Raw genomic sequence first — 22359 nt, 5'->3', positions numbered from 1 at the left:
TATGTCAAAACCCAGTTTGTTCTGGCACTAGAGCAGGGCGATATGACCAAAAATATTTATCACAATATACATTTGAAAATTTGCGATAACGATATAACTGATGAAATATTTAACACTAGACAAAATACTTTACAACTCCACAACTTTATTAGTGGAAAAAAAAATCTATGTATTTTCACTTAAACAAACAGCTGTTTTTTATGTACATTAAAGTTATATAAAAATTTTGCAGTGCAAATGCAAATTCCTTGCTGACAGTTTAACCAAAAGGCATTTCCAGTGGAAACTGGCCGACATATCCTCAGCATAACCATGTATAATATCCACAAAACTTAAAAAGAGGTTATACACACACAATACGGTAATATTATGTTGAAGCACAGTACGTATCACTCTGCGAGGCTCCGGCCTACGATAGCCGTAATGCTCCGACAATCCATCAAGCGGTGCGGGTTTGTAGCTTAGCAAAGTCGTACTGAAACATTTGACGCCGTGCACCACATAAAATCTTTTCGAGGTCAGTAAGCACAACCAGAATTCATACATAAGGCACACGGGATTATAAGGGGCGCTGTCGATTTTCAGAAAAATGAAAGGATTGATTTTAAGTGTGCTGTATTTTCCAAAAAACACAGTAATAACGACGGCCCGCTAGCACGTGCTACCAAAAATAGTGCTTTGTTGTGCATCTGACGGACGAAAGCTAAACCAGTTCCACACCACTGAAGTTGCAGCATTTTTACAAACCAGTTCTGGTTCATCTGTTTCATTCAACGATCCGCTTTTGCCCTTCTCATTCTTAGTCGCTGCCAGGCTTTTTCCGCCATGTGCGTATGAAAACAAAGGCTCTGCGCATGTGTGTTTTACCCATATTCTATCGTGATATTTCATTTTCTTATCGTTGCCCAACATTATACTGGTGTTATTGTGAACAGTATAAAACATTGCTATATTTTACCTTTATTATTATTGCTTGAATGACAACAGTGTATAAAGTGAGAAACCAACATTTTGATACCATGTAATGAGTTCATTGAGTGTTACTGTCATTTCACTTCAAACGTTTAAGCCCTAAAAATGTTTTTAAAAAACCCTACACTATAGGAGGAACTGGAACTGGAACTTGGAGTCCTCTGAAGATCCTGACAGGACACCATGTCGTTATCTGCCTATCTGATGTTTTTAATATTTTTGATGTCTTTGTTTTCTTGATGCTTGGATTAAGTGTTTTAATGTTTTGTTGTTGTGTTGTGTCTCAGAAACCCACAGGATTGGTCAGATGGATGACAGCACATGGTTGGTAGGCAACATCAATCAGACGGGCTACTTCCGCGTGAACTATGACCTCCAGAACTGGAAACTGCTTATTCAGCAGCTGCACACCAACCCCCAAGTAAAACTTGTCTGTATTCAGTAACATCTGCGTTTGTCTGTTTTTTCTCTTTCAGTTTTTCAATCCCTCTTTGCTTGTTGCTCACTTGCAGATCATCTCCGTTGGAAACAGGGCAGGACTTATCGATGATGCTTTTAACCTGGCCAGGTGAGATGATAGTTTGCTATGATATACCGCAGTGGCAGAAGTAGGAGAGGTTCTAGCCCTTTTCTCACTCTCTTTCTTACTTATTGGCTCATCTTTCACTCTGGCTTCAAGACATAAAAGCATGTGGACACAGAGGATGGAGCCAGGCAGATCTGTTGTGTCTGCTTCTGTGTTTCTTTTCCTATAAGGTGAAGGGCTTTTCTTGCACAGGACTGACAGTTTGTCGTCTTCTGTCAAAGAGATGGAAATTTTGAACATCGACAGATGTGTTTCAGAGTTGAGTAGGTGTTTTGTTTTGCCGCCGGGTATAGACTTCGATTTAGTTGGCCGTGTATACAGAGGTTTATTCTGTATAATGTGAGTTCAGTTGAGGCCCATGACTCTTTATACAGAAGAGTTCAGGACAGAGGTTTACCAGCACAGACACACTTCCACCAGCACATGGAGAAGTGCAGCTCTGCGGCTCTGGGATTAGCAACACTGCCTTGTACTAGATTCTCCTCAATCCTGTATCATGTGTGATGTTTTATGTTCTCCCCTGCATTCTTATCATCAGTTACTTCCCACATATAAACATGCTTGGTGTGTGTCTCCAACAGCTTTCCAGTAAACTTTGGTTTTGCTAAAACAACACCTTTTTTTTAGTCTTAGAGAGAGGATCTGTTTTTCATTGAGTGAAATACCAACCACAACCATTTCCTCCAAACAAACTTTATTTTGCATACACAATCACACAGAGTACAATATGTAGCGGCAAACTTTGTCCGAGCTGTGGACAGGTTGCGCACATAGCCGCGCCATCCCAAGGCTTGGTTTTAGCATGGGGGGGGTCTAGTCAAGACCCTTACTGGATACCGGTTGGGAATCAAACTTGTGACTCCTACTCCAAAGAGTTGTAGTCTTACCACTACACTATTCGGCCACAGTTCCTATCCAGTTGGTCCTACAAGCACTCCAGGATCATAAAGCTTTCTGAGAATTTCAGAATTCACCTGCATTTCATTGAAATGAATTAAGTTCAGGTGCCAGAATTGTTTTATGATTGCGAAAAGTTGGATGATTTGAGCTCCATCATTTGTTTATAATTACTAAAATGAACCATCTGAGCAGCTGGCATTTAGTCCAGTATCTCTTTGATGTTACTACTGCACTGTTTTTGCTTTTTGGAATTCATGCAAAGTCTCCTCAAAGCTGCCGGTGTGTCCCCTGGTGCTACAGTACGGCTGTGAATGGGTCAAGGTATGAGCTGAATTGCCTCGCACACACCTGAGTCCGTCCACATTTCTGAATTCAAAGAAGTTGCGTACAGACAGTGTGCAAAGAATTTGAAAAATAAGCAAAGGCAGACGGGAACTCTGTGATGAATGAGCGATCAGCAGTCACGGCGCGGGCGGAGGCGGGGGGAGGCTGAGTGAGTCGTTTCTCATGGTGATGTTTTCAGCCTGAAGCTTTTTGAGCACTGTAACCAAAATCTACTCTGACACCAAGCCTATAACTCAATCTACCCCCGTCTCCTTTTTTTCTTTCTGTATCTTCCCTTCCCTCTCTCAGCCATCTGTCCTCTGTCATGTTGAATGAGCAACATCCAGAGACGACTGCGCTGTCGTCTTCTGCTCAGGAGTGTGTGTGTGTGTGTGTTGAGTTGGGAGCTCAGCAGGAGGTTTCCATCTGTACCGAAAAAGAAACTACAGATCCATGAATATGCACACTGATAGCAGAGTACTCTTACTTCACCCTGGATCTGCAGTAGCACCACCACGCAACATTAGAAGACAAGAGTTAGTTTGTTTTTTAACGCGATGAGCTTTTTGTTTTGTTCTTTTTTAGTCCTCCCACGAAAAGTCTTTTTCTATGCAACATTTATTTGTTAAACTTTTTGAGGACAGGAAACACTTTGACAAGTTTCTCTGAGATGCTATTAATCCTAAAAGAAGCCTTCTGCTATATGTGAAACATTAACTGTAGGTCTCACACATTCGTTTTTGAGGCTTAGTCATTTTCCAAACGTGCTTTCTGAGCTCAACATCTGCTTCACGGATTTTCTCGCTTCTTTATTTCAGGAGTAAAGACGTCTAGAAGACACTAGAGCATTACAGGAACTTTTTCCAACTTAAAGTGGACTAAAGACATTTTTTCTTATGAATATGTAGAAAGATATCATTAGCTCAAAACACGTGTATTCTCGCTGCCTTAGTTTTACTCCGATAATACGCAATTAAATCATATACATCATATTTTCAGGGCTGCATGTGAGTGGATAAAAAACATTAAATGTATTTCATAAAATGCAGCCAAATCACACAACGAACACTTACAGGTGTGGACAGAAGTTTACATCCATCATGGGCATGAATGTCAGGGTAATTTTGGATTTTTAATGACTTCTTTGAACTGGTGTTCCAGAGTGGAATGATTGCAGAGCATACATTTTTAATGACTTTGAAAAACAACAACTGGGTGCAAAAGTTTGAATTTATTTTCAATTTTTTCTGATCCACATAGGGTCAGATATGAACATACATACTCAGATATATACAGTAGATATACCCTCACTAATATTTGGTTAAATGTATGGTAGCAAGTGGCACCTCAAACAGATGTTTTTGTTAGCCATCAAGGAGGTTCTGGCATAATTCTGGCTGCGTATTTGACCGTTCTTCCTGACAGCTTCTTGGTTCATCGGCATAGATCTGACTTTTAAGCATAGTTAAAAGTAGGGTTGAGGTCAGGACTTTGTGAAGGCCATTCCAGAAGTGCAATGTTAGCCTGCTGTATCCATTCCAAAACCAGTTTTGTTATGTATTTGTCCTGTTAGAACACCAAACTGTGTCCATCTACCTGTTCATTTTAGGTGAAGTTAAAGAATTTAGAGGCAATCCTCCAACTTCATTAATCTGTCTTGCTACCACCGCCATGCTGGACAATTAGTCCTGTGTTCTTAGCTTTGAAAGCCTCACGGTGACGCTGGTGCTCCAGCAGTTCCCAGTTCATGGCAGGCTTTGGCTGCACTTAGCAAAGGATTTAAGTGGGTGTATGTATATATTTGATTCTCCTGATGAGTGCATTCAACCTTCTTCAGACCACAGCTGTATTTTATTTATTTATTTATTCGAAATGTGCATCACGTTTTGGAAATCAGAAGGGAAATTACTTACATCTTTTATACTGCCTGAAGACTTTTCTCATTATCATTAAATGTCTGATTTAAATAAAGTTCTGTAACATTCCACTTTATATCCATACAGCTCATACATTTATGTGACATAACTAACATAATAACCAATCTAGTGCATCCCTGTGTGTGATCCACGGTATCTTCTTGTGGGCTTCCTCTGATTCATTTGGGACATTACTGGAACGAAATGTGTAATCCATGCATATAGACCAAGAAAACGTATTCCTGCACATCATCTAAGGGAAATTCAGAATCATCCTCTTTAATTTGATAACATGGAAGGCACAGCTTGTGTTTAATCTGCTGCCTGTACTTCATATCCAGTGATGGTGAGGTGAGGTAAAAGAAGGCTGGGTATGTGCAGTTTATAGTACCTCTTCTACAGTTTGATTCCTTGCTCGGGGATTTATTTCTCCACCTTATCGTGGCATCAACTGATTATTTCGTTGAGTGTAGTGCTCGTACTGATCGAAATGAAAGCCAGAAATTATTAAACCATGATAAACTCTTCAGGTCACAAACGAATCAGCTGCCAGGCCATCTAATGATCACTTCTGAGTCACAAAAAAACCACTGAGATCTGTTTTATCGCACTGAAGGCAAAAAAAGAAACTGCCAGCTCTGCTCATTTAGCAGAAATGCGTCTTATTTATAAAGATGTTATTTCAGCCTTTTTCTGAGAGCTGCTCACTGAATTGATTCTTTAATCTCAGAATTAATTTCAGTCGTGCTGATTCTTCTTCTGCTGCTCACACTTCAATTGACCAAAGCCTGAGTAATCCACCCAGCACTAACTACAAATAGGAGGCAGCACGACTGTATGAAGGTGTGTGTGTGTGTGTGTGCGCGTGTGTTTGTGTGTGTGTCTGTGCGCGTGTGTGTGTGTATCAGGCTAGTTTAGCAGTAATAAATGCCTCAGTGAGTGTACGCTTAAACAGTGATGGATGTTGCCTCTCTTATATGTGTGCACCAGTCCCTCGTTAGCTCTCCACTGAGCCTTGCTAATGGCTAATGGACAAACAATTAACTGGCCCTTAACGATGTTAATGAGTTAATGAGCTCGTTAAGACGACAACCCTGGGCGCAACAGAGAGAGACTGTAACTGAGAGCAAAAATTGAAAATCTATAATCGCTTCACTTCATTTCACAACTACACTAAAATTTAAAGCCCTGCTAGCATTTCCTAGAGATCCCAGTGTTCATTACAGACACAATATAGACAGAAAAGAGAAGGTGCTGAAAGGTGACTGTTTGTCCTGATGAACAAGAGTCATACAATCAAAACTGTAGAGTCCTTACAGAAGAGAGATTAACTAGGTAACTAGGTAGTCTGCTTACTGAGGTCCTTGTATTCAACCCTGGCAGTTTTATTGAGGATGTAAGCCACTGCATTAGGCAGCATCACCAGCAACATCTAATAATCCTATAACAATCTTGGTATTGTCGACCAGTCGTGTCCTCTAAAAGTAACTTACTTTTCACACACTCCTCCTTAACACCCTTGACAGTTGCACATTCACTCTGTTCTTTCTTCACTTATCTTGCAGTAAAATTTTAGCTGTCACCTCATATTTACCAAACAGATTTAAGCATGCTCATAAGTGATGAGTTCAACCTGCATTTTTATGACCAATAGAAGGAGGCCCATGTTCAGTTCTAAAGAAGTTTTTCTAAAGAAAACAACCCTTTAGCTCAGTCTTCAGTCTATGAACTATTTTTTTCTCTGATACGTTTTATGGTCCAAAGTGCTTATGTAATATTTAAGCAAACAGGAAATCAAGCAGGACCTATCTTACCATGTGGTTGGTAAGTCTTCAACCAATGGGCATCCAGCTATCTTCAGTTTTTAAGTCTTTTTGTGGTTTTGTGACACATTTCTCAGGTTGAGGGTTCACAAAGAAGGCTATGAGCCATCAGGGGATTTCATGGTAGCAACTTCCATCTTATATATACAGTCTGTAATGATTTTCATTATCACTCTGCTCATCTAAATATAAAAAAAAATCACTAAAGGAAAGGTTCTACTTGTGTAATTCTTTGGTTCTATCTTCAGTTGATTTCTTTGTTTTTAGTTTTTGCAGTTTTCAGTGAAGTGTGCAGTTAAACTTTTGTGGGGCTAAGTTTGTTGATGCATGTAAGGAGGCCTTTGTGTTATGAATAATCCATTAATTTACATAATAATGAAATCTCTCTGCCAGATGTGCAAGCTTTACAGTGGTTGGCAGTGGAAATAATACCTGACCTCATATTAAACTTCATAGAAAAGCTGCTGAGGTAGATTTTTTGACCCTTTTATTATTTTGACAGTTGTCGCTTTGTTGATGGATCACGTGCAGCATCAGTGACGTGTGACACGAACGAGTCTCAGAGCTGATGTGGACTGATAGCTGATGGATGATGTTTAAAAAACAATGACAAATAAACAAATAAGAAAACAGATAAATGTCCAGCTGGAGTTGCCATGGTGACTGCAATCTCTCTCTGCCTTTATGTCGAGTCCCGTCAGTGTTTTTGCAGCGTGGTAAACAGGAAGTCTGTGCAGGCTGGATGGATTATGGTAATGTCCCAGAGGCCAGGTGCATGATGGGAATGGAGATGAATGTGTGGAGGCTGGTCGGGTTGGAAATGAGGCAGATTATGGAAATATGATGGTCTGGAATTCAGACTTTCTTTGGCAGCTCAGAGACTTAGCGAGTCTTATCTCAAACAGATTGACTTTCCGTGGAGTCTGCCCCTGTCATCTTGTCTGTCTGCCTCTGAAAATTAAAAACCAGCAACCAAAAAAAACAGTATTTCAATACAAGAACATTCACTTTCTTCACCTCCTCTTGTGTGTATGAGTCAGTCACTGTGATTGACATCCTCTGTAAAGGTCACTGTTCGGCGTCAGGCTGAGCTCTCTCACTGAACATCAATAATCAGAATCAAAAACAAAAAGAACCCTAATATTACTCCTGAGTTCACTTTGTGTCCTCCACCACCCTGCCTCATTAATATTCATGAGCTGTGGGCGTGAGCGAAGGTCAGTGCAGGAAACAGGTGAGGTGCCCACCCCTCACCAAAAAGCATCATGAATGTTAATGAATGCACAAAAGAAGCTCTTTAATATTGATGAGGCAGTGGATGTAACCGGGGCTGCTAAATAGCTCAGGTTAGAGGCCATGTTTTTGTTAATGTGTTCCTAAAGTGGTGCTTTTTAGGTTGAGGGTTAAACAATGAGGGTTAAAGATCAAATCTTCATTAAATCTATATTTACATTAGCTCAAGGGTCCTCTGTGTGTCCTGAAAATCTACAGAAATACTGAAATCAAAGATTCCGTACGGAATGGCAAGTGTGTCAAAAAACAACAAATAATTCATGTCTTAATTCAGTTCCTGGAAATATTCATGATGTGTCCCTGTTAAGGGAAAAGACACAAAAAAATACCTCAAAAATATGAATAACCAGAGAGAGGATTTGTGTTGATTGTTGCACTGAGATATTAGAGTCCCCAAAAATGACCATAAAAAATTCCTTCAAAGAATGACAAAACACTCTTACCAGACTTTAAAAAGGTCTCAACTGTTGTGCGAACATGGTCTCCCTCGTAGTCGCTAATGAAGACTAGCTTTTCTCTACTTTTTGCTTAATCATAGATAGACCTGGATTAGTAGAGTGCAGCAGAAAATACAGCAGAGCTGCTGTTAGAGCTGTTAGCTGGTTTCTTTCTTTCTTTCTTCAAAGTGGATCAAACATAATAAACTCACACAACATGAAAATTTAATCAAACTGTTTGACAGAAGAAAACTGTTATTTTTAAGACACTCAAGTCTAACATTAGCTGATGTAACTTGTAACCAGCTGCTGTTGTTGTTTCGCCAGCTCGTTGTCAGTTTTCTGGAGACGGGAGGATCCCATGTCTAATCTCTTGGCAATAATTAATTGTGACAGTGTTGTGAATAAGTAAGCATGTTTATGCACATTTTCATGTGTTAGAGACCTGACTTCATTACAGGAGTTGTCTGTTTTCTTTGTGCTTTCACTTCTGTGATGAAGGGAACTCTTCTTAGATGATAAAGCACGGTCCAGACACAAGTTAAAATTTGTCTCCACTGTATGCAAATGCCTATGACTTGTTTTCACCTTTGCTTTTTGTATACTACATATGTGGCTCAGTTATTGTGCATTTAATATTTTTATTTTATTTTAAATTAACTTGACTGACTGTACCTTTAAAGTCTTTAATGTATTTTCCATTTGCTTCATGTTTTTAGAATTTTAAGAATAACTGTCTCCTCTTTACCAAGATGTTTTTGCCTTAACACTTTTCCCACTACTCATTTTTTATCCACATCATCTCTCCTCAGGGCGGGGTACCTTCCACAGGGTGTTCCTTTGCAGCTGATTGGCTATCTGCCAGAGGAGACGTCCTTCCTTCCATGGCACGCTGCCAGCCGAGCGCTCTACCAGCTGGACAAACTGCTGGACCGCACAGACGAATACAGGCTGTTCAGTGTAAACAACCAATCAGTCACAATTTTAATCGATCAATTAACCACTAACTGCTTCTTGTTAGCAGAATAAAACATCTCTTATCATTGTGTGTGCTAACAGGACTACGTGCTGAAGCAGGTTGCATCGCGGTACCATCAGATGGGTTGGCCAACGAATGGCCCCGGCACAGAGGGCAACGTCCTGCAAGCATCCTACCAGACTGAGTATGCAGCAGACAGACATTCCTGTTGGTGGTATTGCACTAACAACACTCAGTCAGTCAGTGGAAGGCAGTGCCCCTTTAACAACATTTGTTCTTTGACTGAGAAACACCGTCGCATCATTGAAACAGAAAACAAAACGTAGTTCAGCATTCTAGCAGCCTGCTTATTCTCTTTCCTGTCACATCGTTGAGCAGAATTATTCATGTCAGATTCTTAGGTTACTTAACTCAAACTAATGAATCAGAAGTCAGCCGTATCTATGTCCAGTCTGGACAGAGGTGAAAGTCGTGGTTTAGCTTAGCTTGATGTTTGTTAGCTAGACTGCAAATCATTAATGGTTAAACGTGTTGATTTTAGGGGGATTTTTTTTGCTGACAATGAAGTTCAGACAAAGTAATATCTACCTTCTATGACTCAAACCTGGAAATCTCAGACCATAAATTTAACATAAAGAACCACCAGTCACCCTCCACAAAGTTATTAAGCACAGAGTGCTGTGACCTTTAAAAAGATCAGCTACTGCTAGCTAGCAAGTATTACGCTGCCACCCAGAATCTCACAGTATGCACTCCAAATAGAAAATGCAAGAATGCAATTTGAGACATGATAAAAGTTTAAGTATTAGGCTAAACCAGTCTGAAAATTTTCTGGAATAATCTCTGTGCTACATGTGAGTGATGTTCTGTGTCCAGACAAGAACCTATTGTCCATAAGATGTTTCTTTGAGCATTTTTTTCTTCTCTATGTCTATTCAGGGAGTTGCAGAGAGAGCTTATCATGTTAGCTTGTAGCTTTGGAAACAAACAGTGCCACCGTCAAGCCGTTGCCTACATCTCTGACTGGATCTCCAGCAACAAAAACAGGTACAAATACACTCGCAGACTGTTTCATTTAACACTTGTGCCAAACTTGGTGCTACATGTGAGACTGAAGCCATCTATGGATAAAATAGGTGTGTAAAGGACTCATTTTAGGTGGAAGGTGATTATTCAAAAAGCCACCAGTAGTCACGTGTTTGCCTCAAACGATGCAACATGTAGAGATGTCTCAAACTAATGTCAAAAATTTAACTGAGCAAAAAATTTGCATCGTCCCAAATGTACAGTGATGGAGACTCTGCAGGGAATGCGACTTCTGGTGACATCAAGTGGAACAAAAATTCATCTGTTGGCAGCTAACATCTGTTCATTAGTTTCAATCACTGTTCGGGGGGACAAAAGACAAACTTTCCTTCTGTTAAATCTGAACAAAGGATCATTTTTTGAATGAACACATTCAGTGTTTTTAATATTTTCAAAGAGTTACCCAAACGTTTTCATCAGTAAAGATTAAGTTTGATGACCTCCCCAGTACCGTTAATGACCTCTCTTGTCTTTTATTGATCCATTTGCTTCTATGCTTTCTTTTTCTCTGTCATTCCTTTTGGCTCCAGCTCTCTCCAGTCACGTGCTGCTGGCTCCTGCGTTCCCTCTGTGTCCTTAACAAGATCTGCAAAATTAGATTTCAAACTGCAAATTAAATAGAAACAGATGCTGGAGCTCTGCACAGGACAGCAGGGAGCTGATGATAATAGGAGTTGTAAAAAAAACCCAAAAACCCCCCAAAAAGCACAAAATGAAACCGTTTCTACTCCATCCAGTTGAAAATGTGATTGGATCTAAACAATAGATGAATCCTCGCTAATCTCTGACATGTGCTTTTTTCTAAATAATAATCACCACATGCCGCAAAATATTTCTGGACTTACAGCATGCCCTTTCCATTATCTGTGTTTCTCAGTTCTAGCCTTGTCTTTTAAAGTTCGGTTGTTTACAGTGAACCAAATGGCACCCATTTTCTCTCCTCACTACAACACCACTGTGGCATTTTCTCACATTTTGGAAGCAGTCTGGAAATGCTTCATTCTTTTAGGTAGAAAAGTGCCAGATAAATCTACATTTATGCAGGATTAATCCCTCCAGGGGTGACTTTTTAATATTTCATGCTCTATTCACTAGTTTTTAATCCCATATGGAGATCACATGTATGTGATATTCCTCCCCATGCCCGGGTATTAATTAAAAACCTGTTTTGAATCAAAATGCTGCAATAATTGCCAGGAGAGAGAGCTCATCTGACCTCATTTCATAGGTACACGAACCTCTTACTGTCTACCAAGTCGCCAAAGAACAACTGAGAGGTAGGGTTGGGACTGCGTTGCATTTTAGCCAAGTGCTAATGAAAGATCCTTTCAAAGACAAGAAGATGGTACTTTTAAAATCAGTTCTTCTATGCAATAGTCACATTAGTGAAAACAGTCGCTGGCTGAAGCAAAACGAGACTATGAAATAGCTGCTTTGAAAACAGGGACCAGGTCAGCAGCACTCACCAGCTGCAATGTTTGAACTGACTTTGATGCATCAAGAGGATAAAAAGGCAACACGTCAGAATCACCTCCTGTCAGTGTGTCATTCAAAGGTGTCAAGTTACCATTTGCATGCAATTTGTCATAGAATATTACACATTAAAATTGCACATTTGTTGTCTTCTAATGCAACTCTGTTGCTGTTTACATACACAGGAATGCATGTCAAAAATTAACATTAACAAAAATTAACAAAATTAACAACCCTAACTGTTCACAGTAAGAATCCACATTGAGCTGTGGTTCAAAGTGGTTACTCAGAGGTAGAGGATGTTGGAAGCTAAACCAATCAGTTGGTTGACACAATTGCTTGCAATCATTCACCAAAAAACCAAAAGATTTCGGGCCATAACCAGGTTTCCATTTCACTTTCACTCTCATGTGAGTGGATCATTGAATGCATTAACATTTGATCATGCCAAAACATACACCAAAGAGTAGTTCTGAATCCAACCCTGACGTTTGAGCCTACATACAGAGACAGAAGTTTTTTTCTTTTCTAAACTTTACCCGAACTCTAACCTCTTTTTCTTGATGTCAGCCCTTTTTTATTCTCCGTTCGGCTCTAATTATGATTGTATAGTTGAAATTTCACATGTAGTCTCAAGCACTTTGTGTAGTCAGTAAGAGTAGAAAAGTGCTGTAAAAATGGAAGTAGATTATATTACATTACAATATGAATTAGAACTGACAGTTATCAACTTACTTGCACTTACAACACAAAGCTGAACACGTTCCTACTGATCTGCAGGAAAAAGAAAAGGAAAGAAAAAGAACACGTGAAGCTAAACTTTGCTTGTTGCTTGTTCAGTTTAAAGCTGCCATCCCACAGAAATGTGCCTTCATATAAATGAACACCTCCATTTCATTCATATATAGTTTTTGGGTTTTTTTGCTGTTGTTTTTTATTCGAAATCACCTGCTGTGATGTGACTCAGACAAAATAAAATAAAAAAAATTCTGGTCCAGAACAATGAGCTGCTAATATTTTAGTGCCTACATCCCTCTGGAATATTAATCATGTCCTTCGGGGGTTACTTTGTAAATTAACCATCTGAATGGCTCAAAAATGATCTGCTTTTAAATGAATCTTATGCTCTTATGCGTCTGCAGCCATCAATGGATTATGTGGTTGAGGTTTCAGGGACAACAATGGACTGCTAGCCCCCCATTAACCCCTGTTACTTCCCTTTCTTGCTTTGTGTTTATTATTCTTCTGCCAATTATTTTAGGAATATGCAAACAAAGAATCTGAAACTGAGCTAAAGTTGTGCTGCAGAGTTTCAGCCTTTGTGTCCAACACGTTGCTTCAGACTGAGATTCAGATTCTTCCTGATGGATTTTCATGAAATATGGTTCAGACATTTATGGTTCTGGGGTTTAATGTCAGGTTGACATTTGCTGTTTCGGGTCAAATATCTCGACTACAGTTAAATGGATTCCCATGACATTTGCACATTTATGTCTCCATTAAGAGGAATTGTCATAACTTCATCATCTGGCCTTTAATCTAGCGCCGGTACAAAGTGGGCGCCAAGCAGTTTGACACATTGATTAATGATTGGAGTCTGGTTAAATGAAAAAAGGAGCATAAATACACATCTGTAACAACATGCAACCACAGTTCTCTGCATTAAAATAATGCACTGTCCACACGCCTCCTCCAGCTGCATTCTTATACAATGTTCCCTTTAGATGAGAACCAGTAACCATAACTGGACAAAATGGAGTCAAGTTTGGTGTGCCTGACTCTAAATCCCTCCCCAACAAGTCAAATATTAAATGTGAAAGTGCCAAAAACAGTAGTTATGTTAAGGGCTGGTTTTAAAAGCAATCAATGCCCATTCGATCCCATTATAATTCCAAACACTTAAAAAACACACACACACTTTATGGAGACAGTTTGCTAATCGAGCTAACTAGCTGATAATTTAGCGATCAATCCTCTTATCTAAATATGGTAACCTCTAGATCCAAAAGGTGACATGTGACTAATTTTGATTGTTTAGTCTAAATGTGAGGGTGGATATGTCCATATTTTATACCCAATAGTCTACAGTCTTCTGTAAATATGAATGACTGGGGAATTTGGCCCAGCTAGATCCTACTTTCCCAGCTGTTATGATGTAATTACATTTGTTCAAAATGTCACTCTGCTGCATTGTTTTTATCCTTCATGACTATAGTGGAAAAAGAATAATCATAAGCGATAATAAGCTAGCTGTAATGAGAGCTTCAGTCTGATTAAAGAATATTCTACCCATGGAACTTCTGATGGTCATCTCTCTGCAGGTCAACAATGGCAGCACCACAGACTGAGGTCATGTGTCTTTATTGGGTACTTTAAAATGTTTTATCAGACTGACAGGGTAGTTTTCTAATTTCTATATGATATTTAGACTGGAACGTCAGACATACAGACACATGGGCAGACAGACAGAGCAGATGGTGAAGAGCCATGTTTACCATCAGAGTAGGCGTTTGATCCAGCGGAAAAATATTTCAGAAGAAAGATGGAGCTTTAGGACATAAAACATCCTGTGCAAACTGTTAAAACACATCCACATACAAACGGAGCTCGTTAATGGGAGCTAAGCCATCTGGGTGGTTGATTATATGGAGAAAATGCAACATTAGGAAGTTATTTTCATTGTGCAGGTGGCAAAATAGATGTAGTAGCAGGAGGACAGCACAGAGTATTACTTAATGTTTTACATGATTAATAACCTGGTAGTGTTATCTGGGTAAACACACTCGATGTCATAAATACACTCGAGTGCGCAGTGTTTGGCAGCTGTCGCCTGAGAAGGACTTTAATGCTACAGTCAGCAGTAATGTGGGTGGAAGTTAGCCAACCTGTGTGTGTGTGTGTGTGTGTGTGTGTGTGTGTGTGTGTGTGTGTGTGTGTGTGTGTGCTGGAGCTTGCTCTTAAGTGGAGCATCTCTAAAATGATTTCCCAGGTCGCTGAATGATGTAATTGTCCCTGCATCACTCACTCTGTGCTCACACTGAATACACGCACACAGTGTTATAGTCCACAATATTATTTTGCTGCCAGTTGAGCTCACTGTATTGAGATGAAAGTTTGGTTTGCTGACAATTTAGGTCAGGTACACGCACATCTACACACACACACACACACACACACACACACACGCACAGATACTTTATAGTGTGAAAGAAATGTTCACCTTTTTGGCTTTACTTTAGATGATTCAGGCCAGTAACCAGCTGGAACACGAGGTCTGTGTGTGTGTTGGTGTTTAACCCTGTGAGGTCTCAGACATGGTGGGTAAAGTGTGTCATAATCTCTGAAGGTGACTGGTCACACTCCTTATTTGTATCCTCGGATGCTGTTAGAGTAGCTTTGCATGATTTTCAGATCAAAATGAGCTTTATTTTATACCTGACCTTGGTGCAGCCCCTTAGAGCTTGTTCTGTAACATGTCTACCTTTCAAGGATGCTTCTTTGTGATTGGCTGATCCTTGTGAACAAGAGTCAAACTGCAGCAGTCTGCACTGACAAGCAGGGTTTCCTCTTATCCAAGTATCTTCAGGGTTAACCCAGAATTTTCTGTACCGTGAAGATGGTTCACTTCAACATGTTGGCTTATGCTGCAGACCAAGCAGGTGTCACCACCTTTAACCTATCAAATCTCCAGAAAATAGCCTCAGTAATCCCGAATCCTTCTGTGTATGCTTAGTAGTGTCGAAAGTTTGTCATTTCTGTTTAGAGTCTTTGTTCTTCCTCGATGAGCATCGGTAACGTTCAGAAAGTAAGACAAAACTGTATTCATTTTTTCCCCACTGGCTGCAGACATTTTTTTAAAATTTATTAGTAACAGTATTTGATCCCTATCAGGGCACTTGTTTTATTTTATATCACATTTTACTACATTTCACACGTAGCCTAGTCCAAGGCTGCATTTGAATTCTGTTTGATGTTTATTCTTCAGCACCGAGGCTGTGGATGAGCAGATAAATCTAAAACCTTTTTCACGTAAATAATATTAATAATGTATACTTTATTGATCCACATGGGTAAATTACTCTCTCTGTATTTGACCCATTCACTCAGTGAAGCAGTGGGCAGCCACTAAGCAGGCGCACTGGGGAGCAGTGTGTAGGGACGGTACCTTGCTCACGTCTTCGTACTGTAATCAGATAGAGAAACCCTCAGATTATCTTAGGGGGTTTCATGTGACCACGTATCCTGATTGCCAATGTTAGGGTGAGTGGATTTAGACACCAGAAAGATACCCAGATATGTTGAACTTAATTCGTGGTGCAGCACCCAGGTTGGCGTGCATGAGATCACTGCAGTTGTGTCTAAAATTCTTCACTTATTCACGACTCTTTGAAACTACATATAGCTCATCTGCATTATGGGGAAAAATCCAAACACCTGCCAGATAATTTTCTCTGTGCTTTTAGCTGACATGCATTTTTCTCGTGAGTATCTGTTATTATATTAAGCTTGTTTTTTTTTAAACTTACTTTAAAAGTGATGATGGCATCCAATACATTTTCCTAGGTCCCATCTAGGACGCTGAGACGCAACATGAAATGGCATCCTAGTCTCAACCTGCCACAAAAACAACTTTTCAATTAAAAATAGATGTTGTATTTATTATTCAGCAGATTTGCAAACACAGAAGTGTGAATTAGTGTCGAGGTGAGCTAAGGACAAAATAACTAACTAGCAAACAAAGTTGTGTGCAGATACAGCCTGAGATAATCTACTAAACACATCTCCAACATAAGCAGGTCACAGCTGTTCACTCCTTCAGATCAAACTTCACAGGTTACAACAAACACTGGAGTGACAGGCTGGGAGATGAGGAAGTGAATGATCCTCTGCAGGTGGCAGCCATCTTGGCTCCTTATGTAGGATGTGGTCGTCAGGCTGTAGATTAATTAGAACCACTTAGCACTCACACTCTAGGACTATGTATACTCTTTCACAAAAGAAGGAATCGCCATTCACACAAAATATGAAGTAACATTTTCATTTGGTGTTGTGAGTTACTTCAAGTAAACCATGTAAGGGACATTAATAGATTTGGACATTGTGGGTGAATTAAAACAGTAAAACAAAGAAGAGTGGGCTAAAAGTCCTCCACAGCAACATGAAAGACTCGTCCCTGGTAAATAAGTCAATAAATCATGCAGACCAAAAGACTGATATCTTCATGTCACGCTAATATTTTACCGTCACTTAAAGTTGTGATATAATATTAGTGCTCAAACCAGTGGAATCTTCAGCCTCTAAGCAGTTCTTCTCTGGGGGATTCTTTCCAGTCGCAGTGTAATTGTCTTTCTCTGTGTGAAGTGAAGTGATCAGGCAGGTGTTCTGACTTCACCTAATGAGTTTGTGATTTGTTTTTGTCTCTTCAGAGGTGTGTCGGTGTAATTGCTCCCCTGGAAATAAAACTTACACTCAAGTTTCACTCAACATTGTCTTTTTCATTCCAGGCAGTTGTCAGAGTTTTAATTTGGCATTTTAAGAGAAGAATGCATGATGAGAAATAAAGAAAAGAATAATGGGTATTCTTTAATGTTAGAGACTAGTGTAGGCAGTCCTGTGAAACCTAACTGGAACTTAGATGAATATATTCAAGGTTTCTTTCAAATGTTCATCAAAGTTATATTTTCAGTTCAGCACAGTAATGGGCAAATCTGATCTGACATACAGTAAATAAACATGACCCCCCCCCAAACCTGCTACAGAACGGTCTTAGACTTTCTCATCTGAATTTGACCTTCGGACTAGTCTTATTGAAATCTTGTGAGACCAGGTTCTCCTCATGCAGAAATAATCTTTCAGTAGGCATAGATCTAAAGTTTTAAATAGATAAATAAATTATTAGGGAAGTGCTTCAAGGAGAACAGAGACGAGCACAGGTGTTACATCGGGTATGACCTTCCACATTCTGAAGTTTATTCTTTCACAGAGATTTACCTTTGTGCACTTTCCTACAGCTACTCTATACAGAGGAACACAGTGAAGTTATTCTGAACTAGACAACAAGCAGTCAGGTTGTCCTTGAGGTCTCCACAGAGGCAGAACAGAACACGGTCAGGTTATCATCCCCCACAAAGGCTCCACTGGGCCCAGCTCCTCAAAATAGTGAGAACTTGCCAAATAGAGAGGTCATCTCTAAAAAATATACACTGTATATACTCAACAGACACTTTATTAGGAACACCTTGCTAATACCAGGTTTTACCTCCTTTTGCTTTGAGCTGCCGTAACTGTTTGTCCTACAAAGATAACATTGATGACTTCCTCTCAACCTTTAATGAAGAGTTTTGACAATTCAGTATATATGTAAATGTGGTTCAACAACCATTAGAACGGTTTCTGTGTAGCTACATAGACAGACCACCATCACCAACTTCTGATTCACACTCAGTAGATAAGCACACCTGAAATATGACAGAAGCTGCTCAGTTTAGACAAGAGCTTCAGGGGTTGTCCTTGCTTTAAAGAGGTTTAGAGTTTATTCTTGATGGCACAGATTTAACAAGGTGCTGGAAACATACCTCATACTTTTGGTCCATATTGACATGAAACCATCATGCTACACTTCCATCTTGTTCCACCACATCCCAAAAGTTTTCTGTTGGAATGGTGACTGTGGAGGTCATTTCAGGACAGTGAACTTGTTGGCATGTTCAAGAAACCAGTTTGAGATGATTTGATGGTTATAACTGTGCTCATAAAGGTCAGCAAAAACACTCAGGTACAGTAGGCTGTGAGGTTTAAATGATGCTCTTTTGCTACTATGGGGCCCAGAGAGCACCAAGAAAATATCCCCATAACCTTTACTCCAGCACCGTTGATACAAGGTAGGATGGATTCATGCACTCGTGTTGTTGATACAATCAAAATGCAGCAAAATTTGAGACGAAATCCGACCCGGCAACATTTTTCTAATCTTTTGTTGAGACTGTGAATTGTAGCCTCAGCTTTCTGCTCTTAGTAGACAGGAGGTACATTCAGTGTGGTGCGGAGACATATGATACCAGATTTTCAACAAATAAGGTTCTCTGTTTTCCTTTAAATAAAGCAACTTGAACATCATGTTGAATTAAATAAGACATTAAACATCAGAATGAGACCACAAACTCAGGAAAGTGTTTACTGATGCCACAGATTTTACAGTCTCATAGAAACTTATATTACAGATGTATTTTTCACAACCAGAGGAGCACGCCCTACTGCCTCATACTCAGTCACTTAAATATGAAGCTGCATCCATCTTTTATAGACACTTACACGGATGTGGACTTTGTCAGGTACACATGAAGTTTTTTATGTTGTTTTGACAGTTCAGAACATTTGTGTAGACTTTTTTCCCTTCATGGATGAAATGAGATTCATGGTGTATCAAAGGTCTTGCTCGAAGGGGCTCCAGATCTCGCTCTTATCAATCAGCCTGTACCACCAGGTGTTGCTTTTTTCCTCCAGCAGTCAGATAACTGAGAGACAGTTTGTGTAACCAGCATTCAGTGTGCCAGGTCACCTCACAGATTCCTCTTTTATTGCTCTGCCTGCAAATGGTGATACACAGCACAATAATAAATGTTGACACAAGTCGTGGGGTGCTTTCACAGCAGGTTCAAAATAAGAAACATCATTCAGTTTGTGTTCAAAGACTTTACAAAAAAAAACAACTTTACAGACATATGACTGACACAAACCCAGCTCATTTTATTTTAATAAACTTTGTGTGCGTTTATTTTCTCTGGTGTCACAGAGAAGTTACAAAAAGTAATCAGCTAGAAGCAACATGTATCAAGACTGCAACTACAACATGTGTTATGTTGTAAATGGAAATAAATGGACTAAAATATATAATAACAAAACACGCATTTGTGACAATAAAACACTGGCAGCAATAAATAGAGAAAAAATGTCAGACATTGTGTTATTATATCTTGTTCACCTCTTTGCTAATGACGAATCAACTCCATCAGCTGTTTATCACATAAAACGAGTCTATTATATTGTGATGTTGGATATTAACCTCCTAACACGGTCAGTACCAACTTGTTGATTGTTGAGAGGTTAATGGGTGTTAATTTGTGTTTTTTTTACTGCTGATCCAGTAAGGGTCATGAGGGCAGCAGTCTAATCAGAGATGACCAGACCTTCCCGTGCCCGGCCACTCACTCCAACCTCCTCCAGGAGGATACAGGGGCAGAGTTTTCTATGTATTCAGATAGAGGCTTAGGTTATTATTCTACCTTGTTAGTGTTGAAATAATTGTATTTGTCTGAACAAAGCAAACATCACCATATTATGGGTTCATCTACAGCTGGTGGTAATCACCAACAGAGGAAATGAGGTTCCTCTGTAGGCTGTCTGACCTCTCCCTTAGAGATGTGGACAGAACAGAGCATTATTCCTCCACATCAAAAACAGCCATTTCAGATGATTCAAGGATTTGACCAGGGTGCTTACAGGTGAGATGTTTCAGCATTTCCAACGGAGATTAGACCCGAGGGCACACCCAGAACATGCTGGTGAAATTGAATCTCTCAGCTGGCTTAGGAATGCCTCAGACTCCCCGAAGAAGTAAGTGTTAGAGGAGCTGGAGAGGGAGAGAGAAATCTAGGAATCTCTGCTTAGACAGGTCTTATTTTTGTACCTGTCTATTCATTAAGTAAATCACTCATATCTGGCACCCTGGAAGATCAATATTCAGTTCAAACGACAAGAGCAGCTGGTCGATTGTACAGGTTGTAAACCAATAACAGGGTTAATGAGTATTTAGAGTTGGTGAAAATGCAAATATTGGCCATCCCAACGACTGTGACTGTTTATGAGTCCTTCCATGATTAATATAGCTGAACACTCTCTTTTTTTCCTGTGAGAGAACTTTTAGGATTTAAGTGACTGGCTTCTTTTCACTTTTTCTGGTTGCTCATATTTCTTCCCATGTTGAACATGTTTTTAGTAGTGTTGCTTGGTCTTGCTTGCCAGCACTTATACTACACCACCAACTTTCATCAACTTCTGGTAATTATGACTAAAAGACTATTACGGGGCAGTAGCTTCTGTTTTAGTCAGTTGCAGCTGCGACAATGCGGTCATAACAAGTAACTATGGATGGGAAACACAAGAAACAAGCCTCCTTTACTTTAGTTCTGATCAGTCCAGAATACCATTTTAATGACTTCCATCTCATCAAATTTATAAATAAGAGAGAACATTAGGGTCATCAACAAAGAGTCACTTATGGACTTATTGTTTTGCAATGGAACTGAATCTAAAAGTTCTTAACTGCAACTCTAACAGCCTCAACTTGAATTACATAAAAAACACGCAATCAATTCAAAACTGTTCAAAATGACGAGTTTGGTGACTGCAAAGAAATGCAGGGATCAAAAAGCTTTTATCGCTGCAGCTTAAACATGAACAAAGTTCCACAGCAGTACGGCTCATCCACCCTGCCAACACAGTCAGACTATCTGAATCCACTGAAGCACCAGAACAAATGCCACGGTAGTTCGTGCTACAAATAAAGCAAGGCAGCAGCTACCTGCGACCACAACACCGAAAGTCTTGTGAAGCTTTGCTCTGAGCATTCATCAGAGCAGCAGGGTGACTGGCTAATGTGTTTTTTAGCATCTCAGTTAGAATTCTCCTAAACCTCTACTCAGAATTTATGCATCGCCATTTCTGTCTCGGCTGTTTACTTAGCCGTGTATCTCAAAGTTGGAACTTGGACACTGACTAGAACATTTGCTGTGTTTACTCTGATTAAAGCTTGGCTTGGCAATTGTGAATGCAGCTGAGAAAGAAGCTGTCTGCAGTCAGCACGTATGCTATTCAAACTGAAAATATATTCCAACACAATAAATTTAGAGGTATGCGTGCCAATTAGACTTCCTGAAACTTTCTAAAGTCTCAGTTGTTCAAAAGTGTCTGAGTGTGGCTCTTTCTCTGCATTTTATGACCATAGCAGCAGCAGGAGGAATGTTTTTAATGGAGCTTCTTAATGGAATCAGAATTTCTCACTTAGCACCCAGAGAGCGTCCCAGTTAATCCCGCAGACATGCCTTATCGGGGCTTTTAGTTTTATTACCTTCCTGTCCCTGCAGGAAGGTGGTACTGCAAATAAGTCACATCAAATACTCACATTCCTAAAATGATACCAGACTTTTGCTATACCGGTAATTTGTTGCACCGGGGCAGAGTGGCTTCAGTCAGTGTGATGGTGTGATATTGTGTCCCTGCCCTGTAGGATTCCTCCTAACATCCGAGACATAGTTTACTGCACCGGAGTCAGCCTGATGGACGAGGATGTGTGGGAGTTCATCTGGATGAAGTTTCACTCTTCCAACGCCGTTTCAGAGAAGAAGATCCTGCTGGAGGCTCTGACCTGCTCAGACAACACTTTCCTCCTCAACAGGTAGACATGGCTCGGCTGTCTCTGTCATTGCAGCTATTGTTTTAAAAAACACAACTATCTCATTGAGTGTTTATGAGGTTAAATTGCAATTCATAAAGTCATATGAATCAATATCAT

At 39.8% G+C, this 22359-nt stretch overlaps 1 protein-coding gene across 2 annotated transcripts in view; it reads left to right on the top strand.

Moving 5' to 3' along the window:
* LOC146555393 (thyrotropin-releasing hormone-degrading ectoenzyme-like) overlaps nt 1-22359 on the top strand; it is a 271026-nt gene that overhangs the window by 232365 nt on the left and 16302 nt on the right. For both annotated transcript variants that reach the window (XM_085253024.1, XM_085253025.1), the window contains exons 12-17: nt 1260-1393; nt 1485-1540; nt 9064-9211; nt 9311-9414; nt 10170-10277; nt 22075-22242. In XM_085253024.1, the coding sequence (XP_085109150.1) occupies nt 1260-1393; nt 1485-1540; nt 9064-9211; nt 9311-9414; nt 10170-10277; nt 22075-22242 (718 nt within the window). The remainder of the gene's footprint in view (nt 1-1259; nt 1394-1484; nt 1541-9063; nt 9212-9310; nt 9415-10169; nt 10278-22074; nt 22243-22359) is intronic.

Source organism: Mchenga conophoros, linkage group LG17, assembly GCF_057382185.1.
Source record: "Mchenga conophoros isolate Kocher_MC1m ecotype Shallow Benthic linkage group LG17, M_conophoros_male_GT1.1, whole genome shotgun sequence".
NCBI classification, from domain to species: domain Eukaryota; kingdom Metazoa; phylum Chordata; class Actinopteri; order Cichliformes; family Cichlidae; genus Mchenga; species Mchenga conophoros.
This window is presented reverse-complemented; position numbering and strand designations above follow the sequence as displayed.